Raw genomic sequence first — 15287 nt, forward strand, 5'->3', positions numbered from 1 at the left:
CTAAGTACCTGGAGAACTAGGAAGGGGCTGAGTCCAGCAACGGCTGAAGTAAGGCAGTTTTCCAGAAGGAAGCTCTGGGTGTGCAGTCCCATACCAGGGCTGAGAGAAGGTAAAGACTTTATACCCTGGAAGGGATTTGTTATGTTCTGCCTACAATGTGTTTGTCAGTCGCTGAAGACCCTCTGCATAAACGATCTACCAAGGACGGGGGCATTCATGAGAACTGGGTGCCCTTTCCATAAACAAATTGCAGGGGCACACACTTGACTAGGGGGATGCTCTCTTGAGATGACTGCTGACCCCACTACAGTAAATCTATCACTTTCAGGCCACACGCTGAGCAAGGAGGAGAAAGCAAAATATTGAATAGCTGCTCATTAAGTGACTACTATCCACTCTGTGGATTGAATAAGATAGAGATTCTATGGAAAAATAGAATGTGATCCTGTGACTAAGGACTACACTCTGACGGATATACATCCAGAAGGCTAAATTAAAGTTACACAGGCAACAAGTAACCTTAAATTGTGGCACTTGATGACCTTGTGAGTGTTTGATTCTGCAACCTTAATACTGTTTTCACATAATTTTTGTGCAATATATGTGCACTTGTTTTAGCTTTTGAGGATCTCAAATTACACAAAATGCATTAACAGGCAGAAGAATTAGAGTGTCATATCCTCAAGGCCAAAGGCTTTGAGTAGTTGTGTTTCTTTATCACTGTCTTCTGAGTGTGGATGGTAAGTGTGTTTTTGAGGAAGTCTGAAAAATGTAATTGCGGCAAGTCCAATGCAACACCAGAACATTCTGTAAATGAAAAAAAATCCGTTCTTGACTAGAGTTAAACTTGAATTTCTATTCATTGTTTAGTAAAATATTATATCTAACCACCCCTCAACAACACAGCCCAGTTAAATAATAAATCTGCCACCATGCAAGCAAGATCTTCTGGACATTTTCTCCAACCTGTTTACTAACACCTCCATCTTATCCAAGACCATTTTCAATCTCCCACGAACTCATCAACCTTGATCAGATGGGGCATGACACTGAAGCTGAATTCTGGGATCAGAAAGGTCCGAATAAATGCATGTTCCATTAACACTGACTTTATTGAAAAACCTACCACTGCTCAATTTCTGTGTGTTTTCATACACATTGAACAAAAGTAGAACTTGCCAGTATGTAAATCAATATTTGCAAGATATAATGGTGCTTTCAATGAAATTACATTCTGAAAACAAAGTCAGAAGTTACTGAATGATACAAGACAGCTATGTGAGGAACTGCGAAATGTAAACTACATGAGAACCAAACCATAAGGTCTTGCTCTTTAAAAGAATGCATCTGCTGCACAGCAAAACAAGATATACAGTGTAATCTAGAAATAGAGTTAAACTTTCATATCTGGCACCCTGGGACCAGAAGGTTGTCAGATATTCAAATATTCTGGATAACAGAGAGGTATAAAAAGAACAGATATTAAGAATCAAACAAAAACATATGCAGAGTACTTTATCAACATTAGTATTGTACACTGTAAACTTAAGCTGTATTTGCTGTTTTTATTTGAATTTACTTTCACCACTATACTGTACATACAGAAAACATAACTAAAATTTACTTGCGGTTAAAATGCTGGTTATCTGACAGTTCAGGATGACAGAATGCCAGTTAAAGAGTTTACTGTAACTATTACTAAGTGAATTTGTGAAGACTGCAGTTAACTAATTATTACAGTAATAAGGTACTGTTTGCAAATTTTAGAAAGCCAAATATTTAGTGTCTTATGTATGACACTAAAAAGAGCCCATTAAAGATGTACAGATATCATAAAAACATGGGAAACACGTGCATATTGATACTTCACTTAGAGCTCTAGTCCAGTGAAATGGATCTATGACAACTCCATAGAAGCTCACCTGAGTAGCTGCAGACTGACAGGAAGAAGAGGAAGATGATGAAACAACAGGAATGTCAGACTGAACAGCAGCCACAGTGGTAGCCGGAGTAAAAATCAGCTGTGAAAACAGAAAGAGGAAACTGAAGGAAACAATTTATAGAAAAAAGAAAGCAGAGTCAGATAATAGTAAAACTGTGAAAGTTATGAAAGAAAGAAATCCTTTATAGATAAAGAGTTAAATGTGTTACTCTGAGATGCATAAATCTAATTTACACTTTTGTTGCCTTCAACTCAATTTTATATACTTTAAACAAATGATTAACATGGGATGTCAAATAAACAATATAGATTAAATGTTTACGTTTATATAATTTAAAAAGTGTTCTGCAATTTAAGGATAATACATTTTCACTTATACGTTACCTTCTACATGTTTCAAAAGAGACTTAATTAATCTTACTCCCATTTTACAGAACCAGGGAGGGCAGATAAACAAGTCAAGCAACCAGAGTCAGATAACTAAATGGAATGAAATAGCAAGACAAGCTAACAGTCTGCTCAGACAACTGAAAAATAATCTTCAGATTAGAGAATACTATAGTTAGTAGCACAAATAAGTGGCATATTATTTTTTCCAGTATGCAAATTCAGTGTTTGCAAAATGTGAAGAACTGTCAGACATAGAGACTGAAACCCTCTGCTCATTAAGGCTACGTCTACACTAGAGGGTTTTGTGTACAAAATCCACGAAGCGTCCACATTACCAAGGTGTTCTGTCAACTGTAAACTGAGAGAACTCAGCAGTTTTGTCAACAGAATTCTGCCATTCCTCACGAGGCAGAAGGTCCCTCTCAACAGAAAGCCTGTCTGGACGTTCCAGGCAGCCATCTGTTGACAGAAAAGACTTCCAGGGCACCATGCAGGTGCCCCAGGGAACACCCTGTCCACAGCAAGCAGTGCTCTATGGCCCCTGCCTCCAGCTATTCTTAAAAAGCTGCAGGGAGCCCTGGAAAACTTGTGGCAGGAAGCTGAGAGTGTGGAAGCAGCCCAGCAGCATGCTGCTTGTCCTTACGCCCTCAGAGCAACTACCATTTGCCAGATGTGGCAGACAGCCACGATCCTGGTAACTCCCCGGCCCTTCTAGGGAGCAGTCTGAGAGGACACAGGACCCATCCCAGGGGTCTAAAAGGCAGGCCCCCTCCTGGACCAGAGCCAAGGACTTGCTGGACATGTGGCGTGAGGAGGGTCTGTTCCTCGACCCCAAAGCCAAGTGGAGGAATGCCCACCACATATGCCTGACTGGCCACCATTCTGGTGGCACATGCCACCCCACCCGCACCATGGAGCAGGTGCAGCCAAAGGAATTCTGCCAGAGCTACACCTGGGGCTGGACCTACTACAGGGAGCTGCACCACATCCTGGGGGTGGACGACATGTCCCCTTTGTCTACCCCCACTGACACCGCGGAGGAGATCCCCCACCCCACCCTCAACAGCCGGAGCCCAAGGAGGCGGGCAGAGGTTCTGGAGTGAGTGGGTGCGCCCTTGTCATTGCCCTGGAGTCAAGCCCTTCCATCCAGGCCATCACCAGGGCATCCCCAGAGCTGCACAAGTGTCCCTCCGCTAAGAACCCTGCATGTCACACACTCCAGGGTGGGGGAGGAGGGCGCAGATGGGGCATGCTGCAAACATCGCCAAGCTGACTCAGCTGGGACCTCATGCTGCAGTCAAGGCATGTGGAACCACATGCAAGTAATGTGTCCCTCCCGGATCACCAGGCAGCTACTGGGCATGGGTGCCAGCTTGCTGCCAGCCTCATGGGAGGCCAGATGAACACTGGGCCCCAGGGTGTGCGTGGGAGGGGCGAGGCCTATCAGCCTCTGCCACAGCTGCAAGCAGGCCAGACACACCGAGGTGAGCAGCTCCCATCACCCAGGCATGACCACAAGTGAGAGTCAGCACCTGCCCCTGTGGACAGCACTGTGAGCTGCATGTATGTGAGGGGGCCCTGGAGAGGGCCAGGCTGTGAGGACCCCTCTGTGGCCAGACACCCCACCTTGGCCGCTAGCTCACTGAGTGGGAGCCAGTAAAAAGGCTCACAGTGGTCAGCCCAGTCCCCGATGCACCACATAGACCCTATGCAGCAGGGCCACACATGCCAGTGCTTCCTGGACATCCTAGTCCCATGGCCTGGGAAGTGTTGGTTGCTGCCCACAGTGGAGGGCAGGGTCTTAGGGGCTGTGCTGAGTCAATGATTCACCATCTGTCCTCCTTACAGCTGGACTCACCCACAATGCTGTCCTCTGGAGGCTAACTGACCGCCTGGAGCAGTGGCTGCAGGACAACCAGAAGTAACAGTCACAGTCCTGGGACCAACTGGCATCTGGTGGGACCTGTTGGCTCAGCACCCTGCAGCTGCCACCCCCATCACCACCACTTATCCCCACGCCTGCCTGTGTTGGCCATCCCCCAAGGCTTCCCAGAGTTTTGGCAGTGGTGGAGGGTCAAGCCCACCCGCTTCCTACCAATCCCCAGACTCCCATTGCTGCCCCTGCTGAACCCAACCCTGCCACAGCACCATCTCCTTTGTACCTCCTCATGGTCCTGGCCTCAATCCAGCCCTGAAAGGGCCACAGAACCTGCAGTTGAAAAGGATCCCAAGGCCAACTCTGCTCAAGGTCCCAGACCTGCATGGGGTCACAGGCCCATATCCCCTCCATGGACTGAGCCCCGCCCCCAACCTAATGCCCCCCCTTCCAAGTTCTGATGCCCACCACCAGCTGCCCCAAGACTCCCCTCCCCCTACTGTACATAGTTCACTGGCTTTATGATTTGCAAATAGTTTTTTACTACAATGGTTATTTGCAACATGTTTATCTTTGTTTAAGTAAAGAAGCTGTTTGAACACCATCCCCATGTCCCTCTTTATGGGAAAGGGTCATGATGGGGACAGGGTAGGGTTGTGTGCCCTGGGGAGGGTCACTGGGGGCCACAGCAGAAGTGCTCCCATAGGGCCTCACAGATCTGCAGTCCGTCCCTATGGGCTTGGCAGTTCGGAACTGGGCCCTGCTGCTCATAGCAGTGGCGACCGTCCTCCTGCAACACTGTGAGGAAGGCATCCGGCTTCCCCCCACAATCTTGGGGAAGGCACAGCACGCAGCCACAGCACTCCCTAATTTTCAGGTGTGTGAGCAGGCACCGCTGATCACCCCAAAGCAGCTGGGAAACCCCAGGGCGGCAAATCCAGCTATCACCACATCCTCACCTACCCGATAGATGACCCTCTCCAGCAGAAGCATGCTGATGGCCGTCACAACCTGCAGAGGGAGAGGACTGAATACACATCAGGGACTGAGGGAGGGAGTCCCCGGTCCCCTCCTGATGGCAGCAGGGCTGTGTGAGGGTGGGATGGCATGGTCCACAGGAGATGAGGCTTCCCCCTTTGCACCCTCAACCATGTACCCCGAGGGTTCCCCTTGGGTGGGACATTCCCCCCATTGCCCATGCAGGGCCTGCTGCCCGAGGGTGCCTTACCTCCATGAAGTGGGCCCTGAAGGTGGACTTCCCAAAACCAAACTGGTTCCCCATGGAACAGTAACTGTCGGGGGTGGCGAGCTTCCACAAGGCGATGGCGACCCACAGCCACGTGTCCGGTCTCTGGAGGAATGGGGCAAACCAGGTGCAGAGCTCCAGAAAGGTGTCCTTCCATGCACAAAAGTTCTGGAACCACTGCTGGTCGTCTCTCTGCCCCATGGCCAGCCAGTCCCACCAGTTGGAACTGATGCTGTGCCTCCAGATCCGCCTGTGCACCCGGGGGGGGTTGATGTAAGTGGGCCCATGTGGCAGCAATGGCACGCTCCTCAAAGGTAGTGACAGGCTCACACTCGCAGAGGAAGAGGAGGATGGGCTGTGATGAGGTTCAGGGGATACGGAAGCATCTCTGCTTGGGGCCATTGCAAGCCCGGGGGCTGCTCTGGCACCACGGCTAGCTGGAAAGTGCTCTGTACCTCTCAGTAAGGGTTGAAGTCCTGCTGTAGCAGCTGTGGTGTCCCTCGTGGAAGTAGGCAAGCCTCAGCATGGGCAGGGAATGGGCATGGGCATGGAGGGGGAGGAGGATCCTTTAAGGGCGTTTTGCCAGGGCTTCAAGAAGGAACTGCTACCCATCCAACTGTCTGTTGAGGTTCAGGGGGCTGTTCTGTCAAGAGAACAGAGAGGCAGCCTGACCACTCTCTGTCAGAGTGGATCGTTTTTTCAATCCGCTGTTCAGTCTGGCCACAATCTGTTGACAGATGTTTTGCTGGAAGATACCTTCCAAGAGCAACTTTTGTCTACAGATCGCTCTAGTCTAGACGTAGCCCAAGAGAGCATACACTGTACAAGCAACATTCCCCTTACAGTTCCACCAATGTGTCTCAGTCATGACCTGCGAGGACTTCTTCTAGGGACAGTTCAGACACCGTCCATTCAGGCCTCTCTACTTCCATATGTTGAGACTGCTGACAAGATCACAAATTAGTTCCAACGATGGTGGGGTTTTGGTGTTATATATTGTCAACATGTCAGACTAGATTTGACACACGTATTCCTCAAAAGAACTACTTTTACAAAATGGCAGGAAAGAATGCTTTAAAAAGCTAGCCGAAGAAGCTGAAGAGTTCACCCAGTCTGAACGATTAGGCTATGTGAGTGTTTAAATGACATTATGGAACAGTTAATTTAACAAACAAGGTTTCATAAACATAAGGACCCGAACCTTAAGTTATGATTCAGGAAACAGTCTTCAAGACTGAGCCCTATAAGAGAAACCTGGCTCTTGAAGGCCAAGGGCGCTAATCAGAAGGACCAGTTACCCTATTCCAGGTGTCTGAGGACGGCAGAGGAAGGTCAAAGGAAAACCAAAACAGACACTGGATCAGAGGAAGACAGCCCCAAAGAATAATTAGTGTCTGGCAGGGATAGAAAAACCCAGGCCATTGTTCATTTTAGGGCCCAGGACCAGGAGCCTTGTCAGGTGGGAGAGCTAAGGTGTTTAGCATAACCTGGAAAGATCAAGGCAGTGGTCAAATGATGGGGATGAGTGACTCAAAAACAAGCCACCAAGTGCAGTCAGGGACAACTTGCTAACCTGAGGGTTTCAAGGATACAGTCTCAGAAGAAAGGCTGAGAAAAGCCCTGAACTAAACAGTTCAGTTTCTAGAATGGGGAGCGCCAGGACTCAAACCACAAGGTCCCAGAAAGGAGAATTGCAGGACCTGAACCTAGGGATGGATGAACAGGCATATCCTTTAGAGCGTTTAATAAATCAGAATCCAGAAGAGTGAGACTATATTTCTCAAATACTTCGGCACGTAAATGGATAATTTCCAGGGAATGAAAGGAAACTGAGGCAGTGGCACGGTGTGCCAGGCTGCATGGGTGTGTGACCGGGAATTCTACCCCTTCAACAGGTCTTAAATGAACGAATACTATTTTACGTTGTCCAGAGAAGGGTACCATAATTAAAGAGATGTGAAAGTCACATAACATCAGAGAGTATCTTCTGCACTTTCCACATCACATCTAAATCTCTCAAGACTCAATAAATAGCTAATTCCATATATATAAAAGGGAATTGAAATGAAAAACTGCTTATACTGTATTATTGCTGAACATGACAGAACACATTGCAATTTACTTGAATTGAGTGTCAAATGGTCAAATTCCAATCAATATCACTGGCATTGAAAGAAAAAACCCTGAATAAATTAGCTATGCAGAATAGCTAATCAACACATAGGGTGCATCTACATTAGCCAGCTACTTCGAAGTAGCCAGCACAACGTCAAAATTGCACCTGTCGCGTCTACACGCACCATGTGCTATTTCGACGTTGAAATGGATGTTAGGCGGCGAGACATCAAAGTCACTATTCCCATCTGAAGATGGGAATAGCGCCCTACTTCGACACTGAACATCCAAGTAGGGTGTATGTAGACGATCTGCGTCCCGCTACTGCGAAATAGTGGGGTCCTCCATGGTGGCCATCAGCTGAGGGGTTGAGACGCTCTGTCCAGCCCCTGCGGGGCTCTATGGTCTCCGCGCAAAGCAGCCTTTAAAGCACCACGGACCCGGATTTCCTGTGACAGGAAGCTGACAGCATGCAGGCAGCAGCACACGCACATGCTAGCCCTGCACGCCCTCTCCAGACCCCGATCCGAGCATCCAGCGCCATGGCATCCAGCCAGCCCCCAGAGCGCCCCCAGGGTTCCCCACCTGAGGGGACCAAGGCACCCCCAGCAGCTAAGCGGGGGGCCAAAAAGAGGCGGGGCCCCTCCTGGTTGGAGGCCGAGCTCCAAGACCTGCTGGGGCTCTGGGAAGAAGAGGAGGTGCTCCACGTGATGGGGAGCAAGCGGCAGAATGCAGAAGCATTCGCCCGACTGGCCGAGGGCCTGGCTGGCCAGGGTCACCCTGCCCGCACTCCGGATCACGTCCGGAGTAAGGTGAAGGAGTTGCGGCAGAGGTATGCCCAGGCCCGGGACTCGGCCAGCCGGTCTGGGGCTGCCCCCGTTGCTTGCCCCTATTACAGGGAGCTCAGGGCCAACCTGGTCCCCCGGGACACCTCCTCCCCACCCCCCGGCCACCCTTGACACCATGGCCGACGAACCCCAGCAGGCCTCAGAGCTGGAGTCTGGCCCGGAGACCAGTCCCGCAACCTGGCGCCCGCCCAAGGAGCCCCCCCTTGGGACAGTGAAGTAGAGGTCCAGCAGCGAGGGGGGGGCTCCTCATTGACCTCCCCTCCCGGAGCACCAGCCGGATGTCCGCCCACCGGGCTTCCCCTGACCGTGGCAATGGACGGTCAGGTATGTACCCCATGGAGCACACACCCATGGGCCACAGGGCAGGGGCACCAGACACGACAGGGAGCCTCACACACCTCCAGCGGACCCCAGCCCTAAAACGCCCAGCCACAGTATGGTCCCAGGGCGGCGGCACGGCCATCAGCACCCACACTCATGGACAGCACTCAGCCTTAACCCCAGGGGCAGGGGGACAATGCCATGGCGACAGCCAACAGGGACATCAAACCCACCGACAGGGACGGAGACCCAGCACCCAAGAGAGGGCGGGGGGGAATGGGCCATGGGCCAGAGCACTGTACTAACAGCCTTTCCCTCCCTCTCTCCAGCTGCAGCATCCAATGCCCCAGACAGCCAGGCACTGTCTGTCATCCCCAACAGCCCGCCGGAGGTCAACCACCGCCAGCGGCCGGAGACACCCCCCAAAGGCAGCGGGACAGTCCCGCCACTGCCGGACTCTGGGGATGGCCCCTGTGGACCCACAGCTCCTGGAAGCTCTCCAGCTGTGGGCGGCATGGGAAGACTTTATGGGGGTCTTTTGGGACATAGCTGGGTCGATCCAGGAGGCCATCACCTGGCTCCTGGCCCCCGCTGCCCCCCGGGCCACCCTCCCCACTGCTCCACCCGAGGCCCCCCCACCACACCACCTGCCGCCCCACCCGCCTCGCTGCCTGCTGCCCTGCCTACCACCTCACCCACCTCGCCACCTGCAAGCTCCACAGAGACCACTGGGGCTGAAGATTGGCCAGTGGAGGTATCCCGGCCATACTTGCCGGTCCTCCCGGCCCCCAGCCAGCCACACCGGGGACTGCGGACGTGGGGGGGTTGCAAGCCGTACCCGGGGGGGGTTGCACCCCTCTACCCCCAACCCGGACTGATGGGCCAACAGCCAAGCCATCCGCCGGGCCCCCATGTATACAGTTGTCCCCCTTCTTGTATATTTGTTGAAGTTTCTGTTTTGAACAAAACAAGTTTTGAGGTTTCAGAAAAAAAAAAAAAGGTTTTATTTTCCAAAAAGCTGGAGGCGTGTGCTTGTTGGGGGGGTGGCATGCGGGTGTTGGGGGCGGTGTGCGGGCTGTGTGTGGGGGGGGTCTTCTGGGGAAGGCCAGGGAGGTGCTCAGGGGTCTCCCTGATTGAAGTGGGCCCACAGGGCCTCACAGACCCGTACCCCCTCATGGTGGGCCTGGCGGCTGGGTGCAGCGGCCGGCTGGGGGAAGCCCGTGCCAGTGTCGACTGCTCACCCCTGGACGAAAGCCTCCCCCTTGCTCTCAATGATGTTGTGGAGCGTGCAGCACGCGCCCACAACCTGGGGGATGTTTTGGAGGCTGACGTCCAGTTGGGCAAGGAGGCACTGCCAGCGGCCCTTCAGATGGCTGAATGTCCTCTCCACCACCTGGCGGGAATGGTTCAGGCAGGCGTTGAACCGCTCCTGGCTGGCGTTGAGGTGGCCAGTGTACAGGCGCATGAGCCAGGGCTGGAGGGGGTAGGCTGCGTCCACCACGAGGCAGAGGGGCACGGTGGTGTCCCCCAGAAGGATCCCCCTCTGGGGGATGTAGGTCCCCACCTCCAGCCAGTGGCACAGGCCCGAGTTCCTAAAATCATGGGCATCGTGTGTGCAGCCGGGCCAGCACACGTACACGCCCTGGAAGTGGCCCCAACTGTCCACCATGGCCTGCAGGACCATGGAGTGGTAGCCCCTACAGTTTATGTATCTTCCTCCACTGTGGTCTGGGGCATGGATGGGGATATGGGTCCCATCCAGGGCCCCAAAGCAGTTCTGGAACTCCATGGAGGCGAATCCGGCAACAGCTGTGTCCAGGTCCCCGAGTCGGATGACCCTCTGGAGCAACATGGCGTTAAGCGCACAGACCACCTGTGGGGAGGGAACACAGGTGCCCATGAGGCTGTGCAGGGTGCCCCAGGGCCCTTCCCCCAGGTCCCCCTACCGGGCACCTCCCCGGGTACCCCACCCACCCAGCCCCTCCCTCCCCGGCCCCTCCCTCCCTCCCCCCCCAACCCCACACACAGCCCCCCCCGGCCCCCAGTGGGTGTGTGCCCGGGCCTCCTTACCTCCACGATGACGGCCCCGAACGTGGCCTTTCCCACTCCAAACTGGTGTCCCACGGAGCGATAGCTGTCTGGAGTGGCTAGCTTCCAGACGGCTATTGCGACCCTCCTCTCGACGGGGAGGGCGCGCCGCATCCGGGTGTTGTGGTGCCTCAGTGCTGGGGTCAGCCACTGGCAAAGCTCGAGAGAAGTCTGCCAGAGCATGCGGAAGTTCCAGAGCCACATATCGTCATCCCACTCCCGCATGACAAGCTGCTCCCACCACTCGGAGCTGGTGGGGTAGCTCCACAAACAGGGGAGCAGCCCATGAGGGAGGAAGAGTGGAGCCCGGTGGTCGAGGCGTCCCCGTCTGCCTCCAGGGAGGGCTCCTCTGGCAGGAGCCACTGGGCAGCCTCCCCGGCAGCACCTAGCAGGGCGCTTGCCCCCTGAATGACTACCTGGAGGGCCTCCTCTTCCTGCTGCTGCTGGGTGTCCATACCTGCTGTGACTTGGTCTGTGAGACAGTGGCTACTGCTCTGCAGACCTTGTGCTGTGCAGACCGGGTGTGTCTGGGAGGGCCCTTTAAAGGAGCGACTTGCTGTTGCCCCGGAAGGGCTAGTCCAGCCTGTGACCCAGTCCGCGGGCTTTCCTGGCCCCTTATTTCGAAAGAGGGCTCTTGTGTGTGTGGATGCTCCACATTTCCTTCTGGGGCGGCTCCTTTCAACGTTCCCCGTCATCACCACTTCGACGTTGAACGTCGACGGCACCAGCCCTGAAGGACGTGTAGACGATACGTGTTGAAGTAGCCTATTTCGGTGTTCTTACTTCGAAATAGGCTACTTCGACGTAGTGTGCTAGTGTAGACGTAGCCATACTGAAATAGAGAGTGTTCTTCCATTCTATTCAATGCATCGGCTGCGTCTACACTAGCCCAAATCTTTGAAATGGCCATACAAATTGCTGCTGATAGGAACAAGGGGATTTCGCAGTTGGTGGGGTCCTTTTGAAAAGGAGCCCTGTCTGGACGAGCCACACGGCAATGAGCTGCAGCAATTTCGAAGCACCGCAGCCACTGGCATGCTAATGAGGCGCTGAACATGTATTTCAGCACCTCATTAGTAATCTTCAAAATGGTCATTTGCATGGCCATTTCGAAGATCTGGGCTACTGTAGAAGTATCCTTCCTGTATCCACCATTAGCTGTCAAAGTCTCTTTGAAACTCCCCTTATTTTTTGCAAATTGGATACCGTTCCTTTCAGGTGTTCACCATACACTGGTAGCATATAATAGATAGCTGCATTTACAGATTCAACCACTTTCTCAGTAATTATGTAGGAAACTTAATAGGCTAAAGAAAACATACTTATATTCCTTTCAAAATCTTGGGGGGAAGGGGATTTTTTCCCTAAATATCATTATGGGTCCCAATCATGCAACTCTAATTCATGTACTTTACTTCATGCACTATGAGTAATACCACTGATGTCAAGAGTTCCTATTATGCAATGAGATCTGAAGCCAGTGAGGAGCTCTCAGTGCACAAAGCATGTGCAGAAGTCATTGCAGGACCTGGGTCTTAGCATATGTGCAAAATAACAGAAATATCTATAAGCCTGTCCAGAACTGAATACCATCTGAATGGATCTGTGCATTTCTGCAGACCTCCAATGCCTTCGGTGAGGCTCCATAAAAGGGCAGAGGTCTATCCATGCAAAGCTCAGCTCAGGAACCTGTGAGTACACTATGACCAGCATTAAAATTATTTAAATCTCCATAATTTTCAAAATAATTTTCTTTTACTGTAGAACTATTCAAACTTTGAAAATAACAATTTGTTTTAGATCATTAAAATATAAGACTAACAGCAAAATTGCAAAAATCAAATGAGTTATCTGAATCTTACCAGAACAGAATCTACAGACCCAATACAGTCTCATGAGGCAATATTCCAAAGCATATTCTTAGTTAAATGTGAGAAATCCTCAATCAAGAACTGGTGAATTCTGATGTTGGAAATGCATTAAAACAATCTGCTGGGAATACAGACAGCTATAGTATGTTTTGTCACATACTCACTAAGCAAGGACAGGTGTTCTCTTCCTATCTCATGAATGTTCAATCATCTAATTAATCATATAAGAACCAAACTAAAAACACTGAGCTGTTTCTTAGGCAGAATTGTTCTTTGCTGCTCTCGAAGAACTAAGTGGGCCCTTTGTCTCAAACTGCTCTATGAACTATTCTGTGTGCAAAAATAAGTATCAAATTCCAAACACTGATTGAAACTGAAGATACCTGAACTATTTACAAAAACAAAACAGTAAACCTTTCAATACTTAACTGTACACAGAACAACTCGTGAAACTTACCATTTGTGCTCGGAGGTACATTTGAGCCTGGCTTGCACTCAGGGTAGGAGAAGTGCTCCCCAGCAACATAGTCTGTTGGGTTATACTGCTGCTAGTCGTATTGGAGGTCTGTGAATGACTTATTAATTGTGCAGGTGTAGGAGAGGTGGAAAGGTTAATCTAAGGAAGTAAAAATGTTACTTTGGTCATGGCCCTTCATCCTAGTTTTAAAGTCAATCAATCTTAAATACTTCAAAGCAAGTGTAGCATCCACATTGTAAAGATTTCAACAATATTTTGATCTGAAGTGTATCACAACTACAGTTTCTTATCAAAATAAAGCAGCTACTGTGTGTACAGTCAGATAGTATTTCTATAAGCAGCAATGCAATATGCTCTGCAGAGTAGATCTAAGTCTTCCAAATGGGTCCACAATACCATTTGAAAATTTTAGGGGTCCGGAAATAGAAAAAAGATTGACAACCACTGCACTTAGTAAATAGTAATTGGATATTTGTATACTTCAATTCTGCTTCTCAAAGAATAAATAGTACGAATAACACAAAAGGTAATGATGTGGAAACTAATGAATTCAAACAGCTACCATGAACAGATGTTTATTAAAGGTGGTACAAGCGAGCATTTGGGTGTCTAAATCTATATTTAGGTACATGCACAAAAGTGGCCTGATCTTCAAGGGTGCTTGCCATAGTTTCCTGCAGGATGCATGCCTGCACAAGAGGAAAGGAAGGACTGTGCATCTAATTTGCGGAACCATGCAAGCATGGCCATGATTCCATGAATTAGGTGCTGCAGAGGAGGCGGCGGAATACGGAGGTGGGTGAGGATCAGTGGGTAAGGTAGCATTGGAGTCTTACATTTGGGGCATCCCACTCCCAACTGGGCGGCCTACAACAGCCATAGAAAGTCCCTACTGCAGCAGGAGCCAGCAGGCAGAGGAGTTTCCAACTCCATTTCAACCCCAACCAAGCTGCAGAGGGGCAGGGAAATACTTGAAGTCACAGCTCTGCCTGCACTGAGAGCAACAGGCAGAAGAGAGCCTGACTTCCCCTGCAGACCCAGCTGGGCTGCCTGTGGGCTAGGAGACATTGCGTTCCCAGCTCCTCCAGCTGGGCTTAGGAAGTAGGCAGAGGAGACTCCACCTCTGTTGCAGCCTCAGTTGGTCAGTAGGCTCTGGAAGATGCTGAAAGTCTGAGCTCCGTCTGTGCTGGTGCAGCAGGCTAAAGGGAGTCCGATTCCCTTTTAGCCCCAGTTGGATTGTCAGGGCTGGGAGGAGAGCGACAAATTCTAGCTGGAGAATAACTCTAGTAATTGTAGTTTATTTTTAAAAAGACAAAACACTTGTTTTTAAACTGTAATATCTGAGTCACAGCTCAGGGGTGGCAGTGGTGCTGTCCAGGGGAGATGCCTCTTCCCAAATAATTTCTTAAGCTTAATGGAAATCACTTGGATGCCAAACAAGTGATTTCCATTAGGTTTTAGAATTGTTTGGGGACAGGTATTGAAAATCATTAATGCCAGATCTTTCTTATCTAGTGTAGTTCTGGTTCTTCAGAGTACTTCAGTGACTCATAAGTAGTAAGCACTATGTTTGGTAATAAGCTTTGTAGGATGAAGACCTCAATTACAAGCTCTTTGAAGCACAGATGCAAACTCCAAAGCCACGTGTTAATGTGTTCGTCATCCTTCAGAGCTGTGTAAAAACTTTATGAACCTACTCCGATTTTTTAAGTTGGTGAAACACAGAATGAAACTAGGGAAAATGACTTTTCTACAGAGCTCTGCTAGATTTCCACAGTCTGTGGGTCACAAACACTCATTTAAAATACACATAACCAACCACTTGTTTTACTTTCCTTTGTATCCAGTGCTGTCCGTTGTCTCCAGTTTTGTTAGCTCTCTGTGTTGCTTTATTTTACTGTTTCTGTGTGACATATTTAGCTGATATCCCTTAGAAACTGTATAAACCTAGTAGCGCCTTTTACTCCCCTTCCAGTATAAGAAAATATTTGTATTAATATTTGAGATGAGAGCACGACTATTTCTAGTTGACTCAGATTTTCTCAGGATGTTGAAGCTGACCTACATGTGTAGATGATATGCATAGAAAATGGATAGTTTTGTCAACTGCAA

The 15287-nt window shown here is 50.2% G+C and overlaps 1 protein-coding gene across 3 annotated transcripts in view; it reads right to left on the reverse strand.

Moving 5' to 3' along the window:
- PHC3 (polyhomeotic homolog 3) overlaps positions 1 to 15287 on the reverse strand; it is a 120872-nt gene that overhangs the window by 96317 nt on the left and 9268 nt on the right. For all 3 annotated transcript variants that reach the window (XM_075003622.1, XM_075003624.1, XM_075003623.1), the window contains exons 5-6: positions 13155 to 13313; positions 1923 to 2021 (exon numbers count right to left, since the gene is read on the reverse strand). In XM_075003622.1, the coding sequence (XP_074859723.1) occupies positions 1923 to 2021; positions 13155 to 13313 (258 nt within the window). The remainder of the gene's footprint in view (positions 1 to 1922; positions 2022 to 13154; positions 13314 to 15287) is intronic.

The sequence above is a fragment of the Carettochelys insculpta genome, chromosome 10 (assembly GCF_033958435.1).
Source record: "Carettochelys insculpta isolate YL-2023 chromosome 10, ASM3395843v1, whole genome shotgun sequence".
NCBI lineage: Eukaryota > Metazoa > Chordata > Testudines > Carettochelyidae > Carettochelys > Carettochelys insculpta.